At 39.9% G+C, this 22,378-nt stretch overlaps 1 protein-coding gene across 1 annotated transcript in view; it reads left to right on the top strand.

Annotated features, from left to right (window-relative positions):
* The window catches only part of HDAC9 (histone deacetylase 9), a 642,497-nt gene that overhangs the window by 459,522 nt on the left and 160,597 nt on the right, over positions 1-22,378 (top strand). The window contains exons 15-16 of the mRNA XM_067562102.1: positions 15,430-15,607; positions 20,683-20,816. Of these exons, the coding sequence (XP_067418203.1) occupies positions 15,430-15,607; positions 20,683-20,816 (312 nt within the window). The remainder of the gene's footprint in view (positions 1-15,429; positions 15,608-20,682; positions 20,817-22,378) is intronic.

Raw genomic sequence — 22,378 nt, 5'->3', positions numbered from 1 at the left:
TAATATGTCAAGAATATAGGTACAATATTTAAAATTGGATAATACAGTTTCAAAATGTTTCTCATTGGTGCCCTTTTATTAATCAGCACCTTTCCAGTGAGTATAGTAGAAATGTATATGCTGGCTAAATCTTGTACAAAGATATTAATAACCAGGAGTCTAAGCATTTGCATTTCTAAGTGGGATACAACCCTCTGTCTGGGCGAACTAATCATTGAGCTGTTGGCTGCATATAATCATATTTCCACTGGAGAGGAATTATATAAATAGCTGGAACAAAGTATACAGCAAAAAACCCAAAACAACGCCCAAAACAACAATGACCCCCAGGAAAGTACATGTCCTCTTCTGAGAGGATTCTTTCCCAGTCTTGAATGAGGACTGTAGTGATCCAAAAATCTGAGGTCTCTGTTACAATAGAACAATTTTCCCTAAACCACTGTACTGATCATGCGAGGCACTGAGCATCCCATATAAAGTGCTGAAATTGCTCATCTTCCATTGAGGTGAATGAGAATGGAGGAACTCAGCATCAAAGATCAGGCTCTAATTGGCCCTTGAAGCAAAATTAATATTTGTACCCTGTACTTCTGGTTACAGTGAAGTGCCTGGGGAGGGTGTGTAAATTCACAGACAGGCAAAGAAGGGAGGCACCCATGAGCAGGCGACACCAGTAAGTAAACATAATGCTACCAAAAATCGTACACAAAACTGAGGTGAACAAGCTATTTCCAGGACGCTTTAACTTGTGGCACTAACAATTGTAGAACCAGTAAGCAAAGCTTTGTCAACATTGCAAGCTCACTCTCTATGTAAAAGGAAACTGCTCTTGAACACTTTCCCCAATGTATTGGAGAGAGACTATTCTTCACCATAAGGTATGTCTGGCTTTTAGGGTTCCAGCTTTTCCCGCCTTACGTATACAATCCAGAATTTTATAACCACCAGCTGAGCAGTTGCAGTGGCACCAACAGCAGAAAACATAGTGGTAGCAAGAGTGGCACAGCTGGGAGTATCAGCATGAGCAGATGTCATGGAGCTAGATAGTCTCCCTATACTGTGCTGTCAATGCAACCAGATTTAGTGCACAACATGGTAAGGGGCTACATCTTATTCTCTAGAGTCTAAGTACCATACAAAGTGTTCAATCAGTGTTTGCCAGCACAATCCAAAAAGGAGGATTTTCTTCCTCATACATATGCAAGTGCATGCTCCACCAAACCACAATCACATTTTAGAGGTTTCTTTTTTTACTTAGTATAGGTAAATCCACATCAACAGACATGCAGAAGATCCCCTGGACAAACGAATAAAAAAAATGCTTTGTGTATGCAAGTATATAAAATTAGAAGAGAGCCACACCTGTGCATAAAATCCTTGACAAGAGTAGATTCTTGCATACAGAAAATGCATTAATTTATTGACAGGTTCTAATGTACGTTTAATGAGTTGATGATAAATCATAACTTGGTTTCTCTCTTCTCCCTTTCCCCACCCAACAAAATTACTAAAAGCTTTTCCTCCTTCCCCCACCTTTAAAAAAAAAAAAAGTTAAAAGAGACTTTTAAAAATTCCTCATTCTTAATGCTTTAAAATGCATGGGTTCAGAAAATTAAATTATAATATTTTTATCTGTTTGGGATCAGTACTGTTTCCTCCTTCGCCCTGTGTTTACTTTCCTGCAGTAGCTGACATCAAAATGTTTTCTGGAATGCTGAGACTAAATAAGTTATGCTTAACTCAATATCTAATACAAATAGCCCTGGGGAAGCTTCAGCAACACAATCATAAAAGCTATAGTTTCTTTTAATAGCTTGCCACACTTTGCTGATATAGTATTTCTCTAATCACCAATCTTTACGTGCCTTCCTGACCTTGGAGCTCTCTGCCCAAATGACTTTGTGGTATCAAAGGCCTGTGTCATTGGAAGAGTGAATGGCTTTCATTTTTCCTCCTGAAACTTCCGGTTCCTGGCATCTGTAAAGAATTATTCCAACTAGTGTTTTGCTGCCTTGCGGCCAGTGCCCTGTAGTGGCCTGACTGATGGAAGTGACTTTTCCCAAAAAGGTTATTGTGGTCAGTAATAGGTGGGAGCTGCAGTCAGCATGAAATCAGACCTGCTTTCTCAGCTGATTCTGTTTGACTATTAATTGTCACAGTGACATTATGTTTGTGGTAGTTTAATTACCATTTCTTTTTAGCAGACTTCAAATAAACCGGGTCTGTACCGTGTTATAGGTATTCTACATCAGAACAGGGGCTTTGAAAAAGCCAGGAACCGATTCAAAAATCATCATGTTGCAATGAACAAGCCTATTCAGTGTCTATATTTGAAGATTTTTGCAGCAATTGCTGAAGTGAGGCTAAAGGGACTATTCTTCAGAACACTTCATATAGCACATGGAGGCCTAAAATCCATGCATGGATGTGCAGTGACATTTATTAAAATGTGCGCTGACTTTTCAGGTAGATGGTTACAGATGGGACAAGCCAGATTTTTTTTAAAAAAGAAAAGCCCTTGAATGCTGTCCCTATTCAGGAAGGCAAATGTTTCACAATAATAGTTGAAAACAAAGCAATAAGTAATTCTGTTTTTGGGAACCCCACACATCAACACTGGGTTAAAGGATGATTTCCAAGTCACATGAGACAGACAGTGGTTGGATTCAGATTCTCAGTCATGGGACCTGCATTATTTGTAATTTTTGCAGTCAGACCCATACTAAACAAGCAGTCTAACTTCTCCTCTTCTCTCTGCCTTTTCTTCTGCCACTTTGCTCCTCAGTTCCTTCTAATTGGGTTTTTTTAATTTGTTATTTCTGTTTTATGATTAGCCCTATCCAGATAGCCCCAAGTAATTCTTGTGGAAGGGCCAAGATTTGTGCTAGAACAAATTGTGAGAAATATACTACATTTTTGGTAGTGGGTTCAACAATTAAAACAAATCCTTTTTTCATTATTTTTTATTTGTATTACAGTAGCATGTAGAGACCCCAACTGAGATCAGGAGTCCACTATGTTATGCACTGAACAATCTCACCGTAAAAGACAGTCCTTGACTTGCCAAATTTAAATCGACAGCACAGGAGAGGGGGGGAACAAAGGCACATAGAAGTTAAGTGACTTGGCCAGGGTCACACAGCTGATCAGTGACAGCTGCAAACAGAACCCAGGTCTTAGGAGTCCCTATCTAGTCCTTTGTTCACTGGACCACCTCACTCCAGGGATTTTAATTATTTAATTAGTTCTCAGCAGACTCAACTCTAGGCATGAAACAAACAAACAAAAATGGACTCATATCTGAACCTTTCTCCTCCCCGCAAAGAAGCCCCAGGGCTTTGAACCATCCACCCAAGTAAGCATTTCCCCTGCATCTCTCTACCATCTTTATTTTGAGCACAGCAGCTCCTTTTATTAAGAACAAGTTCCACCAGCTGCTATCCTTGTCTGCATCCTGACACCACTTCTGCCTTCTCCCTATCCATAACTACAGGGAAGGAGGTAGCAACTCTGCCCAGCTATCTCCTGATGGCTGTTTCCTTCTCACCCACTCCCCACCATTGTCATTAAAGAAAAGCAGACCTCTGGACCACTCCTTTAGATTCCCAATGGGCCTGTATAACAGAGATACACAAAACCTTCTGACAGGTGGTAGCTTTCTAAGAGCCTTTATCCCAATGACACTGGCATTAGCTTCCGAAGGCAGTGGAAAACAGATAAAGCATAAAACTGAAGAGACAGTATGTGACCTTGGGATTGGAATCCTCATGCCTGATAGCCAGTGCAGAGATGCATGATCAGTTGCAGAATTACTTGTGTTACCAAGCAAGTAATATACTGCAGTGAATGTGCAGTATAGCCTGGATTCCAAACCTGTATGGACAGAGATCACAAAGATCCGGAGAGCCTTATCCATTGATACAATAGCAGAGGCACAAATTCTGAATAATCACACTCGAACTTGGGGCAGAATCCATTAATACTGTATGCACTGCACAGACATTGGTAACAGACTCCATTGGCAATCAGGCTCTTTTGTTCCCTCAATTTTTGAGAGCAAGTGCCCAGTGACTGCAATCACCGGTGAAGGTCTGGGTTTGGAAACCTAGATACACACCATGAGTCCTTGTCCTCCTGGCTACCTGGTTTGAGTTCTCTGCTCCCGTCCCACTATTCACAATGATTCCTTAGCCTGCCTGCCTATCTGTCACACCACTCAAGACTGCAGATGTGGGTATGGTGGCTTCTCAAGACACCCAACATCTAGGTAATCTTCCATCCACTGTGAAGCGTTAGCCAGCTCTGTATTTTCATAGGCAGAACATCCACATGCAATATAAATACCATAGAATACAATAGTGTCCATCCATATAACCATCACTGTTTGAATCTCTGGTTTCAGCCAATGGACTGCAGCATGCAAATAACTGTACAAGTACATTTTTCTTAGGAAACATATAGTCCAGGTGGAATTATTGAACAGTTAAATTCTAAAGACAGAACAAGAAAATCAAAAAGGGGTTAAGGAATGTCATGGAACAATGTCAATAAAAGGATAAACATCTGCTGGCAGGAATAAGCAAACGCAGCCCTGTTTTTCAGCATGTCGGGATTTACAGATTTATGATTTTTTTAAATTTTCTGCACAGACTATATGATTTAGTTTGTCACTGGTCACAAATCAAGTACACTTGGGGACAACTGTAACATTACCCTGAGTGAACGCAGGGCCAACATAATTAGGAATAAAGATGTGAGATGCAAGGGGAATCATCTGCATAACTTCACTTGGTAAATCCCCCATGGAACATGGCAGGTAGGAAATCTGCATAATAACAAACCTATCACAAATCAAGGACAACTGAATAGAACAATTAGAATTAACATTTTGCTTTGACTGGTTTTTAAGGCTCTTTCACTTTTACTATATGCAGTTAAAATTGTGGTTTTTGACTTATGGCAATATTTGCCATTACATTTTTCCTCAAACGTTGTCTGGGCTTTAGAAATGCTCTCTCTTTTTTTTGTGGGTTTTGTTTTGAAAAGTAGCTGGTAAAGACCAAATTCTGTACTGCCTTATGCCAGTGTAAATTTGGAATAACTCTAGTGGCCGCAATGTGGCAACCAGCATGCATGATAACACAATTTGGCCCAAAAAACTAGTACTCTCTTCTTCCGTAATGTAACAAAAGAAACCTAGTTTCATAGAGGCCTGCATGTAATATAAAGGCCTATGTTTTCAAAAGTGACCAGTGATTATGGAATATCAGTCCCTTTTAAAAGTCACATTTAAAAATTAGATTAGAATACCATTTTTTCCCCCCAGTGCTGGAAGCAGCATAGTTGGGATGAGGTTGGCATGTGAGGTTTAAAAATCTTCTCAAACTTTGGGTTCCAGAGTCTTGTTCAACTCCACAAATCTCTTTTCCAGTAATTGACATCAATATTTGAAGGATGGGGGTGGGGGTAATTTCATTTTTAATTTTTTTTTAGCTAAAGAGAAGCATCTGCTGCATATTAAGTGGTAGAACATTTCCTGCCTTCCACCCCCTGCCTCAAAAAAGCTAGATTGGGTGTATGTTCATGCGTGTAAAATATTTTTTAAAAGAATTATTCTGTTCCTTCTTCTCTAGTCTGTTCCTTTTCAGCCTCTCTTATGGTTGCCAATTCTTGTGATTTTATTGAAAGTCTTGTGATATCTGAGGATTTATTTAAAGTCCCACCTTTCTGAGATGTGTGATTACGTGAGAAACTCAGCTTTCATTTACATAAAAAAGTAAGTTTTTTGATCTCATGGTGATGGAGAAAAGTCTGAAAATGTGATCTGAATGCTGCACCCTAAAGGCTCAAAAAACAGAAGGCAAATGAAAAGAACCCCAAATATATTAATTTTAAAAACATCTCTTGATTTGTAAGCTTATCTCATTATTTTGGGGGCCTGACTCATGGTTGTTTGGGTTTTTTTTAAATAGCAGGGTTTTTTTATGGCAGTACTGCTCTCACTGGTTCTCTCCAACCCCTGGGGTTTTTTTTCAGTCTTCTCTTAAATGGAATATGCATCTACTCATGTTTAATGGAGTCAAACACATTATGTTTGAGTGAGTTCAAAGTTCAGACAAGTTCACCTGTCCTTACCATGCAACATAATAACTATTATGATCATTTCTGAAATGCACTCTGCTTTCCTTGGTCCAAGATCAGTTGGAGAGATGAGAAATTGGAGATTACATTTTATTTTGCAGTCTGTAATATAGTATGTGCTAACACAGCACTAATTCTATTTTCCAAATTTTTTATCCCCTAGTTCTTCCTAGATCAGCAAGTATAGATTCTCCCCCCTGCCCCACAATCAATTAACCCCCTCTGGTAATGTTTTATTTTCTCTTCATATTAAATACAGTGGAAATGGAGGACTCTACTTGTGATAGACAATCCCGGTCTTTAGTGAACATTTTAAACATTTCCAAGGTTTCAAGTACAATTTTTCTTCTAACGTCCATTAAATATCCACTCTACCTGTCAACTGATACTTGATGGTGGTTGCAAGTGAGAAAAAAAAGCGGGTGAGGGCCTTTTGTTCTTTTTTTTTAATTCATAATGATGTATAGAGAAGGTCTGGAAAACTTTCAGTTTTATTTTCTTAAGGGTTTTCTTTTTCTCCTGCATGTTTTTATTTATATTAGGAAAAAATCAGGCCTTGTGTCCTGAAAGACTTTATGATGACTGGAGAATTAGTGAAGTGATGACATCGCAAAAGACAAGGAGGTGAAAGTTGAGTTCTTGAGGAAGGAAGGGATTTTTAGTCAGACTGTTTAAAATTCTCCTTGTGGAGTGTGGGGGGGAAGGATTGTGTGTGTTTTTGTTTTTGCCTAATATTTTGGAGAAAGGAAGTCTGTCAAGGATTCAAATCCCACGATAAGTAGGTCATGAGATCTAACAATACACATCTCTGAAACCCTCAGAAAGTTCTCCAGTGAAACAAGGTAAGACCAGAGTTGACATCCCTGGTATTTCTAGAGTTAAAAATCCATATTAAAAGAAAAAAGAAAAAAAAAAGACAGGCCTTCTTTATTATTCACAGAAAATAATTGTGTACAGATGATGGCAGTCCTAACGGCTGACAGACTTTGTGCTTCAGGTGTAGTGGCCTGTATGGCTCACTGCAGGGGCACAGGATTGCTGAGCTGTAAAAATGTGTTGGCCACACCACGTGTTGGCTTCGGATACCTCCCAAGAATGCCCTCTGAGCTGAGGGCTCCTGCAGAGGAGATGCAATTCTGGTATAGCAGTCTTCTGCACAGGACAGAAGAGAATCTTGGCTAGAGGGCCTTCACCTCCCCTAAGCAACTGTGAATCTGGCCCTTTGTTGTTCAATACACCGCCATACATATGAACACACAAAGAATTCCCAGTGTTTCCGTCATACATGGGGCTTGAGACATCTCCCGTTTATGTCATAGAGAATATTGAAGTCAGCAGAATTACAAAACCTATATGAAGCAAGGAAGTAAAAGTAGAATCAGGCCATGTATATGATTAGAGCACATGGCCTGTTGCTGAATTTAGTCCATTTTTTCCTGGAAAGAATGAGGGACAAATATTTTTATTTAAAAAAAATAAATGGTGCTAATTGTTAAAACATATTTATAATACCAAAAATTAATTACCTGAACAGAAACAAAAATGAAAGGGTTTTAGCCTTATAATCGGGATGAAGTGATTTACATAAAAATAACCCACTAATACTGATTTGATAGGGATTTTGGAAATCATTGAGGGTATAAACTTCCTATAACTATGAATGGGTAGACAAGAGGCTTTTATAGATGGTTGGCTGGCCAGATTCTTATCTGAATGTTTTAATGCTGGTGGAGTTATGTGGCAATATTATTTATGTGTTAATGCACATACAGTCTTATATAAGCATCTTTTTATTATTTAAATCAAAATAAATAAATATATTTTCCCCAAATTTGAATGGAATGTAAAATATGGGGATACGTTAGTTTCTAGTAGTGTTCACATTTGTGCATCTCTACATTTCTTGCTCCTGGTATGGAAACCATCAAAATACCGAGGAAGACCTTTGTGCTCTATCTAACCTGAGAAGGTACCAGAAATCTTGTAAAACTTATAATTCATGAAATTTCCACCCTGTTTTGTTTTTTACCTCCAGCATGTTCAAATGGTTATGAGAAGGTTCAGTCAGGAATCCAACCTTAGGTGAAGTACCACATTTGCCAGAGTGCATGGTGTGTTCAGTTTCTGTAAAGCTTGTATTCTGGTAAAGATGACAGAAGTCAAAGACTTGCGGCCACACCTGTGGGAAAGTCAGGTCTTACACAGAGCAGGAAGCAAAAATAGCACCATGTTGGCTTTGGAGCCTCCTTACTGCAATATCTCTCTGTCACTGCCAGACATCATTTCTCAGTGTGGCTTTCCTCTTTATTCCTGCCTCCCTTCAGCCTAGTGACTGCCTTAATCCCATTCCTTCCTTACCTTCCTGCTGCCTTCTTTTTCCACCCAGTCAGGATGGAAAACACACCTGTTTCCTCCATTTCCACCAGTGTTGCTTCCCCTGGGTTAGGGTACCAGAAAAAACTTTTCTTTACCTCTCCCACATGCTTAGTCTGATTCCTTCACATCTGTCAGGTCAGGGCCCCAATCTTGTTCGCTCCTTCCTTTGTGTATGTGTTAATTACTTACTTTTAAATGATGATGTGTGGATTGCAATATATATGTTAAACAGTTAATTTCTGAGGTTTTCTTAAAAATGATGGAAATTTGTGGTTTTATATTTGGTTTTGTTTACAATGGCATTGCTGGGGTTTCACAGTTTTTACATGTGGTTTTTCAAATGACAGGACAATTGAAAAATTTAACCCTAAGACCTACATTTTTAAAGGCTCCTCACAGGTTTTCATTTCTGAGTATGTAGTTTTGCATGGACAAGTTACTTGTGTGCAGAATATTTGTGCACTCTCAACTGTGAAAGTATATGTGCTTATTTATGTACACAAAGCCTATTTTTGCTCAGTTTTTAAGTGCAAATAGGGATTTTGTATAAACATTCTTGTTCAGGAGCATCTGCATCCAGATTTTTTCTCTGGAAAGACAAAGACGGTGCTCAGCTGTGAAATATGGATCCAAGTCCAGGGTGGAACCTGACCCCAAATTTCTAATATTTGTTCAAAGTTTGGGCATGTTCAGATCTGGAGATTTAGGCTCAGGTCCACGTCACCTCCACAATGGGGACTGCATAAGCGAAGATAATAATTCCTAGCTCTTACATAGTGCCTTTCATCAGTAGCTCTGAAAATCAATTTACGAAGTCTCATTCTCACCATTTTATGGATGGGGAAACTGAGCCACAGGGTGGTGACTAGCGTCACAGCAGATCAGTGGGAGAGCTGAGAACAGACCCTATCTTTTCTGGGTCCCAGTCTAGTGCTCTATCCAGCAAGCAACACCGCCTGCCCTACTCAATAACTACTGGTTAAATCAGCCGAGAAATCTGTAGTTGTTCATTTCTACTTACAGAAACCCACTAGGCAAGAACACCCAAAACTCCGAAAGGAGAGGGACGGGGGAAGTTTCCTGCTCTTCTCCCTCCAAAGTCAAGAGTAGGAAAAAGAAGTTTTCGCTCGTGCATTAGAAAAATCCATTCTCCTTCCTAGTCGCCCATCCTTCAGCGGGAAACTTGGGCACCAGATTCCTCGTACGCAGTGAACCTGGAGAAGGAAGGGCTCTGCTCCCCACTAAGTGCACAGGCGCCGCTCGAAGGTCCCTAGGCGTGCAAAGCCACCGCCCAATGGATTTCCCGGGCGGGGGGGAGCGTGTGACCCCCGTGGAGAGACGGGGCACGGGACGAAGACTCCGGCACCTTGTGCAGATCTGCTCTGCTGCTAAACCCGGCTGGGGCAAGGGGGCGGGAGCGAGCCCAGCCAGGCAGCCGCAGGGATGAGCCCTGGCTCCCCCGTGCGCAGCGTTTGCACCAGGCTCACCCGAGCACGCCGCGGCTTAGCCATTGCTGCTCCCGGGGCTGGTCCCACACCCCACCCGCGTGTCTGCGAGAAACTCACCGCGCCTCAGAGCCCGGCGTTCCTGCCCGGGTATGTTGAACTGCCTCTCCCGGCCGCTGCAGTTCTGCCTTCAGCCGCTAGATGCTGCTGTTGGCACCTTGAGCTGGCGGGCGGCGGGGCAGCCGTCACCACCAGCAGAGCCCGGGGCGGTGCTGCGCGCGCTGCTCGTGCAAAGCGCGGGAGGGGGGAAGGCGGGAGACAGCAGCTACTAGCCGCTTCCTTCCCTGCCCTGAGGCGGCGCCAAGGGGAGCAGGGTGGCAGCCTCGGTCTGGTGCCCTCCCCAGCCCAGCCTCCAGGGCTGGGAGAAGGTGCTTGGCCTACAGGAGGGTCCCCTGTTAGGGGCAGCCCAGGGGCCAGCTCTCAGGAGGGCCCCACCCTGTGCATGGGTTATTTTTGTGCATGTCCAGGTTGTTTCTGGAAATGCGCCAAGAGGGGCAAGGCCCACTGGGGGGGTTAGAAACACCAGCAGATGCCCCCCAGCCCCACCCAAGTGTTTTTAAACAAAACAAAACAAAAACAAAAATGATTTTTTTATTGCCGATCTGGTGCGTTTTGAACTCGCAGGGTCCCCACGTTTTACAAAGGGCTGACAAATTAACAATGGATGTTTACGCTGGTTACAACTCTTGAGTCCTATCTGGTGCCCAACCTTCCCAGACCACTGTACCCCTCTCAGGAGGCTGATTTGTCTTCCACACCCCCAAGTTTCACTGCACTCCGAAATGACTTGCTTACAAAATCAGACATACAAAAGTGTCAGCATGCTATGACTGGAGAAGTGCTTTCTTTCTCATTTTTATCATATAACTATTAAATAAATCACAAACCCCCCTCCCTTCCCCCCAAGTTGAGAAACACTGTTAGAGTCTATAGAACAGTATAAAGTCGTCACTGTCGGTATGCAATTTTAGGTTGTACTGACTTCACTAGTGCTTTTCATGTAGCCAGTTGGAAAATGGCAACTAACTAGCTGAGTTGAGGTACCCCCACAGGTATGTGTACTCCTGGTTGAGCACCACTGTATAAGAATAGTGGTTTTCAACCAGTAGTCTGTGGACTGCTGGGATCCACAGACTATGGGTAAGATCTCTAAAGAGGACAATACCTCCATTTGAAATTTTTTAGGAACAGGTCCACGAATGAAAAAAGATTGAAAACCATGGTATTAGAAGCATATCAGTAGAAGTGCTGTAGATGGTTTTACGGCATGGGCATAAGAAAATTATTTTACCTGCTTGACTGTTATGACAACAATTCACTAATGCTGATTTCAGTCTTAGGAAATGCAAATTTTGAACATTTCATGCAGAAATGAAAAAGGTTTCTCTGATAATCAATACCAAAGGAGAGGTAATCCTGTGTGAAACCTGAAAAGTAGTTTACAGGGTAGAATAATTACCATTTTTTCCAGAAAATTAAAAAAAAAAAAAAATTAGAATGAGAAATTTAAGCTCATGGTTGTCCTATTTCTAAATATACAAGGGGAGGTGCTCAAATCTCTAGACTAAAACTATCGTGGCAAATTGAACAGATGAACAGCACAGAAATTACATAACTGTTTAGGAACAAGAGCAAGTAGGCTGGTAGGGATCCAGGTGAAGAAACAGAATAAAATAATCAACAGAGCAGAAGAAATGAATGCAGGTGATACTAAATCTTATAGCAGCTTTACAGTGAACAGAAGGGACCCCTGATCTCATCTTGAAAATTATAACTTCCTGACAGCAGCCAAATTGACTAATCTTGCTGAACATTAGGTAACAGCTCTCAGAACCATTGGAAACAAAGGAAATAGCTCTTATTAAATTCCTTAAACTATACAAAGCATTAGGTTGATGGGTATGAATCACATTTCTATATAACCTACCTAGGAAAAAATATATAAGCCCCTACAGAGAGCACTTGCATCAAGTCTAAACTGAGATCCACTCCCTCCAAACAACAATTATTATCGTAATGCTAGAAGAACAAGAATTCAACTTACATACCTCCGAAAGACCCCTCTCCCTTTTAGATACTGCTTTGCAAATCCTCCTCAGAATAATTACTAGGGGCCAGATCCAATGTCAAGAGAAGTCAATGTATGTCTTTTCACTGACTTGGAAAGTTGTTGGATCAGGCCCTAATTGCCTAACTCCTCTGATGAACTAATTTCATGCACCTGGAACAAACAGGCTTCATGCAGGGAGGACAAGGCTCAGATAACCTAAGAAATGTTCCAGATATATTCACACAAATCACTAACTACAGATGTGCAGACAGTGCTCTTGTCCTATCACTGGACACATGGGCATATGTTTGCAGTGCTGCAGCACAGGGAATCCAAAGATGAATTAATAGAATTGAGGTAAGTCCCATCCTTCTGAGTCCAGGTGCATTTTCTGGGAAACCAGAAAAGGGTGTTAATTAATCTCACTACTCTATACATTAGCAATTAAACCCCTGACCAGTGTGATACTGCATTACTCACAGATGCAGGGCATAAATATATAGGGGGATGAAAAACATTTCTGAATGCATATGACATTCTGCTATTTATCAAAAAATTGAAGTGCTCAGTGTCTGCGGTCTTTAACCTAATTCTGGAATTCAGCCTAAATCTCTGACTCAAAACTAATCAAACCTAAAACAGAAGCAAATGGTGATAAGAGGACATCCACTTGGTATCTACAATCTGTATTCTTACAGTAAAAGGGGCTTCATGATATCTTGAAAGAATAATCCACCCCAAAATTAACCCCCATCATACAAATTATTTCAAGTTGTTTTAACAAATTTTAGAAGATGTGCACAGATTATTATTTCTAGTGTTAACCTAGCAGTAGAGCAGTGGCTATTAAAATGAATATCCTACCATGATTCTTCTACCTTTTCTAGACTGGTTATGCCAGATAGGCTTGTTACAATTTCTAGATACATGTATAGGTTTATTAGGGGACAGAATAGCAACAAAGTCAAGACAGACTTCAGCAGGATAAGAAACCCAGGAATTAGCTCCTCTCCCAGTCTTCAGCAAATTTTATCATAAAGTGTTTCTAAAATATCTAATAGACAGTTTGTTAGATACAATACACTCAGCTTGATGCACATAGAAAAATCAATTCTTCTGGCTGCAACTGAGAACAACAGTCTTTATAGATACCACGTAGATCAAAACACAAATACAGAGTGCCGTAAGGTCAAAAGCACCGTAACTATTTAAAAGCACATAAAAATAAATTGCATGTCCAATGTCTCTGTCCTCTTTAATACACATATCCAGTATCTCAGGCTTTGCTCCGGCTTTCTCCCAGGAAACCATAACTGGATGGGAGCAGAATAAACCCACTTAGATCAACTCTTTCAGATTTCAGATCGGAACAACTCATCTCACAGCCTTCAAAGATTAGATTTCTATAACTCTCTCTCCTGACGACAGAAAAGACTAGGCACACATATGGCAAGCCTTGTCCACATCAGAAAATAACTGGCAAAACCAGACATACGTTTCTAAAGGTAGTACTAGGCCAGCACTGGAGGGAATGAGTGCTGAATCCTCACAAAGGAGGCATAAGTGTCTACGTGCTATTCCTGAGCTCACTGCCTTGGAGCTGTTCTGTCTACCACTGTCCTCTACAGATAGACTGTTTCCTGCTTATGCTGTCAGTGCACGACTATTCCTTCCCTTCCAGCACCACTTCACACAGCTATGGCTACAAAAGACACATTCAGTCTGGAGCATAACACATATCTTCACTAACACATTATGCGACTTCAGCAGGTGTGTTAAAATAACATACTATCAAGCATTTTGGGTAAGTGGGGGACTTCCTTTATGTGCCCTGGGGTTGTGATAGGTTCATAAAGAAGTTGGGTGCGGTGATTTGTTTATCTATTACCAAGTAATTCTGGGAATTTATAAAACCCTACACCACCACTACCTAAAGAAAAAATAGTTCATGACCTAAAACCAAGCAACTTCCTGTAAAAACCTCTTTTCATTTATTTTCCTAGAGAGGCAGTTTATCCTCTCTGTGACAAGACATCATCTCACTGAAGTGATCACTCTGGGTATTAATGTAGGTGAAGGGGGCTTTCATGTCTTTTAAGTGTTGTTCCCTTTTCATCTCTTCTTGTTGAACACTCCTGTTTGGAGCAGCTGTCCCTTGGAAAAGCTTTCGTTCCCTCTCTAACAGGACAGCCACTTACACATCACAGGAACCTTGGACTCAATCTACAGCTAGCTAGGGGAAATAGAGTACTCCCTCCTGCTTTTGTGTACTAGCTGAACTCTGCTTCCTCTCTCTGAGCATTGAACAATACTTTCCATGGTAGGCCAGGCCTTTGGCAACCTGAACTTGCTATTGCACCCAGTTCTGTAGCAATACTAAATCAGCCAATAGATTGACTATATTTTGCTTAATTCCAAAGAAACTCAGTAAAATAAAGGGCCTGGTGATGAAAAATACACCTTATAGCCCTGATATGGAGAGCTATATTTCAGTTATTTATAGAGCTAAATATTGTTCTAAAGGTCTCTGTTTTACATCTAGAACTGTGCATACAAAATTAAGACTAGGGATGACATTCTGGCTATATTGAAGTCAATAGCAAAACTCACGTTGATTTCAGTAGAGCCAGGTTCTCACCCTAGAGTATGTTGAAAAATTTTGAGTTTCAACATTTTTTGACAAAAAAGGGATAAATCTGCCTTCCCTTGTCTTCTCCACTCGGCTAACATCAGTACTGTGTGGTATTTACACTTTCCTCTAATGCACCTGGTATTGTCAGCAACAGGTTACTGGTCTATCTGGACCTTGTGTCTGATCCAGTATGTCAATTCCTATGTTCCTACATTTTTCACAAAAATTTCTGTTAAAATGTTTCTCATTTTCTGACCAGCTTGGTGAAGATTAGATTGAGGCCTTTGTAAAATTTGTCCCTGAGGATTCAATAAAGTGCATGCGCTCAGGATCTTTTTCTTAGAATGAAGTACTGTAGGAAGATTTTTTTCTCCTTCATGTAGAATTGTAACGGTGCAGGCCCTGCTGAATATTATGTTATCAACTTACTAGAAAAGTCTTCAGTCAAATGTTAGTCTGTGTGTAAAGCTGTGTTTCTTTCCATCAGTGAGAACTGAGAGATTGCCTGCCATCCCGTAGCATTCAGCAATGCAGGCAGCCCCTCAGTGTCAGTGTGAAAACATCTGTTGAATGGATTTATTGACTAGGTCTTAGGTGGGTTTTTTTTTTCACACTGTTTATTACAGCCCTGACCTAATGAACTTAATTTGTTGACATGTTTCTCTCAGTGTCTTACTTGATCCCTTCTCACATTTCTTTCTACTGTGCTGTTTTCTTGGCAACAGCGGTTCCTGGAGCATCAGCGTATCCACCAGTTGCAAATGTACCAGGCTCAGATGGCTACAGTTGGCATGGCAGGATTAGATAAACATCGGCCTGTTTCCAGGACCCAGTCTTCCCCTGCTACTTCCACATTACCTCATCCAGCAATGGACCGGCCCAACCAGCCTGTCTACATGACTGGTAGGACTCCCTAAGGACCTCTTTTAATAGGCAGAGTAAATGCACTATTCATGTGGGCTCAACTGATTTAAATGCCTTGAATATCTCCTGTAGCAATGCATTCATTTTTAACCTCACCGTTACTGGGTTTTTTGATGCTGTATGGGCATTAAGTCAACCAATGCAGCTGATAAATCACAGGGCTAATATTCACACAATCATAAATTATTATCATTTACTGGTTCTGGCAGTTTAGCAACAGGTGCATTTTTAGTATCTTTAAGTCATTTACAATTTTTTATTTTATTTTGCCATCTTCTGCCTCTCTTCTCCATGCTCTATTTGCAAAGAGACCATCAGTGCATTGAAAAGAGACCACCAGTTAGTGGCAAGACTGGGATATGATTCTCAACATCTTCATTTGATTGCAGTGGGAATGTCACTCAGTCCTGCAGGGGGGGCTGTTCTTCACTATGAAAAACAAAGCCCTGGCAGCACAAATGAGGTGATCAGTCATGGGACAGCGATGTCAGCTATAGATGGAGAGGTTTGCTTGGGCAGACGCTGTCTATTCCAGACATTCAATGAACAGCTTATATGTATGTGGTCCACACTTGTCCAAAACAGAAAGATAAGGGGCCTGAAAGTCTCCAATGATAGGAAGAAAATGCCTTAAACAGAGTGCCTGGTTCCCCATTTGCAGCTAATCAGAGGAAAGAGAATCTAACCTGTGGGAATGTAAATCTTGGCCTAAAAATACCGTGTGCACGCCTGTAGGTGGGAGATAAATCATGCTTTGCTTATTCTGGTAGGAAGAAAGAGAAATAACTTGTAATTTTGCTACTTTTAAAATATTATTTCTCAGGATTCTCTCTTGGGTCTTAGCTCTTTTGCATGAGACTGGCAGAGCTCCCCTAGTTCTTAAAGTTTATCATTCTTGAGGGCAGAGTATTGGAGCCAAGTGAGAGCCAGAGCCCCTTAATGGCCACCAGAGACCAACCTGCCAAGCGTAGACGCTGCCTTCCAAATATTTCAATTACTTGATTATGCAGGAAATAAAGTTTGCCGAGAGAAATGACAGTTGGAGGTGATCAACATGAGATTTTAAAAACAGGGGTCTCAGAGAAAAAATGAAAGACAAGACGCAAAAGAAAAACCCCTGAAAAAAGGTAATCTGTAAACACTAAGGGGAAGTGGGTGAATCGGTGTGAATGGGTGAATGACTGCAAGACGACATCTTTAGAGAAACAAAGTAACAAGTTAAACATTTTTTCCTTCTCTGAAGATACCCTCTGTGTAGGATTCTCACTCTTAGAGAATAAGAAACATGCAGATGTCGCAAAAGAAACACAGATAAACCAATTGTTTGGGCCCAGGCCAGTGCCAACAGCGTGGAGAGGGAGTTGTTATAGGTAGTGCTGGTAGTGCTATAGGTGTTGTAAGTAGTAGTGTTATAGGTGGTGCTGCTAGGAATGGAGACTGGATTAATATATACACACAAGGGGGGCCGAATTAAGGTTGCACAGTCAACCTTAATTTTGACATTTCCTAACCTTTGAATGCTTGACTTCAAACTGCCATTGTTCTGTGGGAGAGAATTCTTGTTAGCAAAATCCTGGCATTCCGAATATGTCATGCAAGCTCTGCGCTATTTAGGCACAAGACCATGAGCTAAAGATGGAGGGGAACATTAAGTCTGATTTATATTCATTTCATCAGTTTATATCAGACTTCTGACATTTTTTATTTTAGATTGTTATGCTGTTTAATTGATTAGTTTCCCTTCCCTTGTGTTTTGATATTGGTATTGTTGTTCTCAATGACATTTTACGGTTGCAGCTTCATAGAAAACATTGTCATCAGGTTATTTGTTAGCCACACATTTAGGGTGTCACTGCATTGTTCCAAATGGTATTAAAAAAGATGATCCAGGTAAGGAATTTTGGAACAGAATGAGATTTATGCAATCCTGACTAGAATGACTCACCTTTTCTGACCCAAATGAAAGGTAAATTTCTTTGGTCCCTTATCTATCATTGCATGGTTGAGTAAGGTCACTTTTCTATTTTGTCACCCAGGGCCAGAGTCTAACTTCAGTTACACTGGTGTAAATCGTGAATAACTCTGTTGGCCTTAGTGGATTTAGACAAAGGCATATAAGATCAGAATCTGGCCCTAAGCATTTTTTCTAGAAAGACAGAATAACCATCTTTTACTAATGTTCCACAGCAGCCTGCAATTGAAAACAGTTGTCTCTTCTTTTGTGGGGGTGGGGAGATTGTTGGCTGAATCCTGTTAGGGAAATCCTACAGGCTATTTTTAGCCGTAAGCTCTGTTGCTGCATTGTGGTATTGTACCAAACACATGTGCTATGTGACCAGCAGCCACACAGATGAATTATTTGCACATCCTAAATCAATTTAAATGCTGTGTATTTCAGTTTCTTTTAAAACCAAATAATCCTGTTTAGAACTAAATTATGCACTCATGGTGTGAATATCTTACCATTTAAAAATTCTGGGGTGGATATATTCATCGTGAAATTACAGTAGTGACCCATTGACCTCATACAAGCTAAATTGATGTTTTGATTTGGAGAAAATAACTCAAATACTCTAAAAATTATATTAATGTTACATTGTACATGCTCTGTGTTACGGAACATGCTAATGGCACATTACTGACACCTCTAAAATGGAATGTTTGTATGGTTATATGCGTTGCTAGGCTTCATCAACCAATAGCCTCAAAATTGTCACAGCCACATAGCCCATTATAGTTTCCAAAAAAGTAACTATTACACAGTACCTTTTAACTGCTAGCTCAACAAAAGTAAATGTTTTTATTTCTGTTGATTAGAATTGGGGTTACTCTTGGAGACCCACTTGGGAGCTAGCATTATTAGGACAAATCCCAGGTGGAGGGAGGGATAAGTTTTGTAGGTCCTGATTCTGGAAAGACTCTTGCACATGCTTAACTTTAGATTTTGTGAGCAAAAACACTGAAATCAATGGGACTTAGGCACCTAACCTGCTTAGCTGAGTTTTTAAAATCTCACTAAGCACCTACTGGCATCTTTAGGTGCCTAAGTACCTTTTGAAAGTCTGGGCATAGTACTTACCAGAGACATGTGCTTTTTGTTAGTTAGAAAAAAATTGTGCTTTATTCAACCAAGTAATGACCACTGGAAAGTTGTATACTGAGCATAAAAAATAAACCTATAGGGGCACAGAAGAGAGATGCATAGCATGTGAGTGTATGCACCTACATGTAGGTGCATATGTTGTTTCACAGAATTTATAAGCCCCGATGATGAAGCAGGAAAGCTTGTAAACTGTGCAATGCAAATAGCTGTACAGAAAGGAAATTCTAAACTATATTGGCAATGCCAGCAGAGCTTTTAAGCTGCATTAGATGATTACCTCCAGATTTTCTTTTTTCTCTTTTTCCTTTAAAAGAAAACAAACCAGGAAAGTCAATGCAAAAAGTTAGCGTTAATGCACTTTTAAGTTTGTTAGATCAAGGATGCTCAATCAACATGAACTTCACCATGTTGCAAATAGGTCATTTCTCTTGCTCATGTTATATGTAAACTTTACTAGCATACGGTATTATCATTTTGTAGTCTGATCCCACACTCATAGCCATTGAATTGAATAGCAAATCTCCTAGCGCAGGATCAGGTTTAAAGTGCACAGGATAGGTAATATAGCAGAATTAATATATCAGAAGCACCATATTTTGGAATGCTCTGCCTTTTAATTACAACCGTAACTTTCCATTACCCATAGTGCAAACAGGCCCCGATTCAGCAAATCACTTAAGCATGTGCTTGTGCTTAACTTACACATGTGGTTAATGATGTGTTTAAGTGCTTTGCTGAATCTGAACTTTAGCTTTGTATTTTCTTCACTGACTGACTGTTCAGACTAATACAATTTTACCAGAACTGTGTTGACATCATCAGTGATGTTGGTGCATAAGAGGGAGGTTTTTAGTGCTGAATTGTGTAATTTACAGAAATTGTTAATTTCAGTCCCATCCAAATGCAAGGGGAGACAAATCCAAAGTTTTTCCAAATGAAAAAGATCCAAAGTGGTTAGGAAAATATTTTTATTTCTGTCATTTCTGAGGGAAATGCAAACACCAGAGTTAAAATAAATAAATAAATAAAAATGACTTGTCAGTGTCTTAGACTTGGCTTTAAATCACGCCTTGAAATGAAAGCATTGAGCCCAATGACCAAAATACCCTAAAACCTTCTTGCTTCCAAGGTGCAACTAAAAATTGACATGACATTGAGAGTTGTTTGGTACTAAATTCTTTGTCCTTGGATATATGAGTAAATCAAATACAAAGGGAGCCTTGCATTTGCAACTGGCAGCAAAATTGGGCTCTAAATTCATGCAAGATTCATTCTTTTCTTTGATTGAAAGAAGGGTTTGGCTCCAGCTGCTGTGTTTGTACCATTCACTAAACTTCATATAAACCATATTTTAAAATCTACGGTTTATTTTCTATTATTTTCAGACGATAAAAATACTTATTTGTTCTACGTTAGGGACTTTTTTCAACACATTGAATCAAATTCTCAGGTGTCGTGTGAGTGATTTCCCCATACTCTGCAATGTATATATGCTCTTCCTATGCCACAAAAAATGTCAGTTGAATAAACTGTAAATAAATGATTAAGTAATTCAGCAGAATTATGCTACCTATGAAAAATTGTTCACGAGGTACTTTTTAATATTCTTTGCAGATTATGTAGTTTGGTAGCATTATTTCTCAGTGATTTTACTTTTGTCTTCTATGCTGGGACAAGATGTTCTGTGTATGTACAGCACTTAGCACAGTGGGTTCCTGCTCTATAACTGACTGCTCCTAAGTACAATAATAATAATTAATATGCACATTTGGGATCCAAATTTTGATATGCCCAAAGTTAAGAGGTGTAAGGTCCAGCAATTTGGTTTGGATCTGGTCAATTTGAGTATTAAATAAAATCTGTTCATGGATGTAAGCACTATATATAGAATATTATAACTTATATTTCAGTTTTCCTTATAGTTTCTTGTTGTGTTGTCTTTGTGCTGAAGGTGTTGTCTATGACAGTCTAATGCTGAAGCACCAGTGCATGTGTGGCAACTATGTCAATCATCCTGAGCATGCTGGAAGAATACAAAGCATCTGGTCGAGGCTGCAAGAAACTGGGTTGCTAAACAAGTGCGAGGTAATAACAAATAAAGACTAGGTAGTTTCAAATTGCAAATTAATAAATCTTAAGTGTGTATCACTTCTGTAATAGTAGAATACATTGTCTCTGGAGTGATTGGTCATCATTACTAAAATATTGTACATTATGATGCCTCCTTTCCATTCACAAAATGGGATCTGCACACTAACATTAATTTATCCACTTGTAGTTGGGTAAATTTCTTCTCCTTGTAGTATGAAATCCAGACTTAAGATGTGTTCTCCACCCTGGGATAATGAGAGAGAGAGAGAGAATATAAAGGATAGACAGGATGGATGGATAAGTAGATAGCAATCAACAGGGAGTTACAGTCCTCCCAGTAGAATCATCATTTGTTTCTTCAGGCAGCTAACAATTTTGCTTTTATAACAGCATAAAAGCATCATGTTATTTTTTAATCATCCCCATCATCGCATGCTTCACCTTGTCACGTTTCAGCATATCAAACTTGCTTTCATAAACTTTTTTTATTGTCCCAGGAGTAAGATGGATATTGGGTCAGAATATCAAGACACTTGAAACCCATTCAATTCTCTAGACAGCATCAGGGCAACTTTGGTGTTTAACATATTTATATTTTAATTTCCTTTACAACTTTGTTCAGTATAAGAGCAGTTAAGCTCTGGAATAGGCTTCCAAGGGAGGCTGTGGAATCCCCATCACAGGAGGTTTTTAAGAACAGGTTGAACAAACATTTGACAGGGATGGTCTAGGTTTACTTGGTTCCGTCTCCAACAGGGGGAATGGGATAGATGACCTTTCAAGATCCCTTCTAACCCTACATTTCTATGATTCTATGACTGTGTATTAGAGCATAATAAGTTAATTAAATGTGGACTGAAAACAGCCTCCATTTACCAGTTTGCAAATCTTAGAAATATGCACTAGGGGCTCAATCTTGCAAGGCATTTAGTGTCCTCTGAGAGGTGCTGAACATGCTCACATCCTATTGAAGTCCATGGGAGTTAAAGGTACTGACTGCTTCTCAGGAGCAGGCCCTTGAAGAGCTCTGTGCACATGACTCCCATAAGTAAAGTTAGCAAGTGCTTAAGTTTTGCAGGATCAAGCCATTTCTTGTGCTCTCATACTCTGTTTTTCACATTACATTGTATTGTTTACTAATATGTTTGAAAATCCATGTGAACTAGCACTGTAGGTCACTTCTTCAGGAAATACTAACTGTTCACAGAGATTTTCTGCTCTGTAGGGAGCTGAGCACATAGAAAACTATTATGTAACAAGCACTGTAAATGGATTTGTTATATACACTAATCTAACTAGATGGCAACACTCTAAAAGGCTAGTATTTTCATTTGCTTTCATTTTTTTTTTTAATGTTTTAGTAGGCTCTGACTCAGCAAGTCCTTAAGCACATGTGTAACTTCTAACACTTGAGTAGTTCCACTGATTACAATGGACATGAACACATGCTTCAGGAATAAATTAAAGTTTAAGTGCTTTGCTAAATTTGGGACCTAATTATTTTGCTGACTCAGGGTCATAATGAACAAAAGAGAACGTAAGTAAAATACAGAGTG

The sequence above is a fragment of the Emydura macquarii genome, unplaced genomic scaffold (assembly GCF_026122565.2).
Source record: "Emydura macquarii macquarii isolate MOO-44397 ecotype Brisbane River unplaced genomic scaffold, CSIRO-AGI_Emac_v2 contig_2422, whole genome shotgun sequence".
Lineage (NCBI taxonomy): Eukaryota > Metazoa > Chordata > Testudines > Chelidae > Emydura > Emydura macquarii.
The sequence above is the reverse complement of the archived record's forward strand: the minus strand, read 5'-3'. Positions and strand labels throughout refer to the sequence as shown.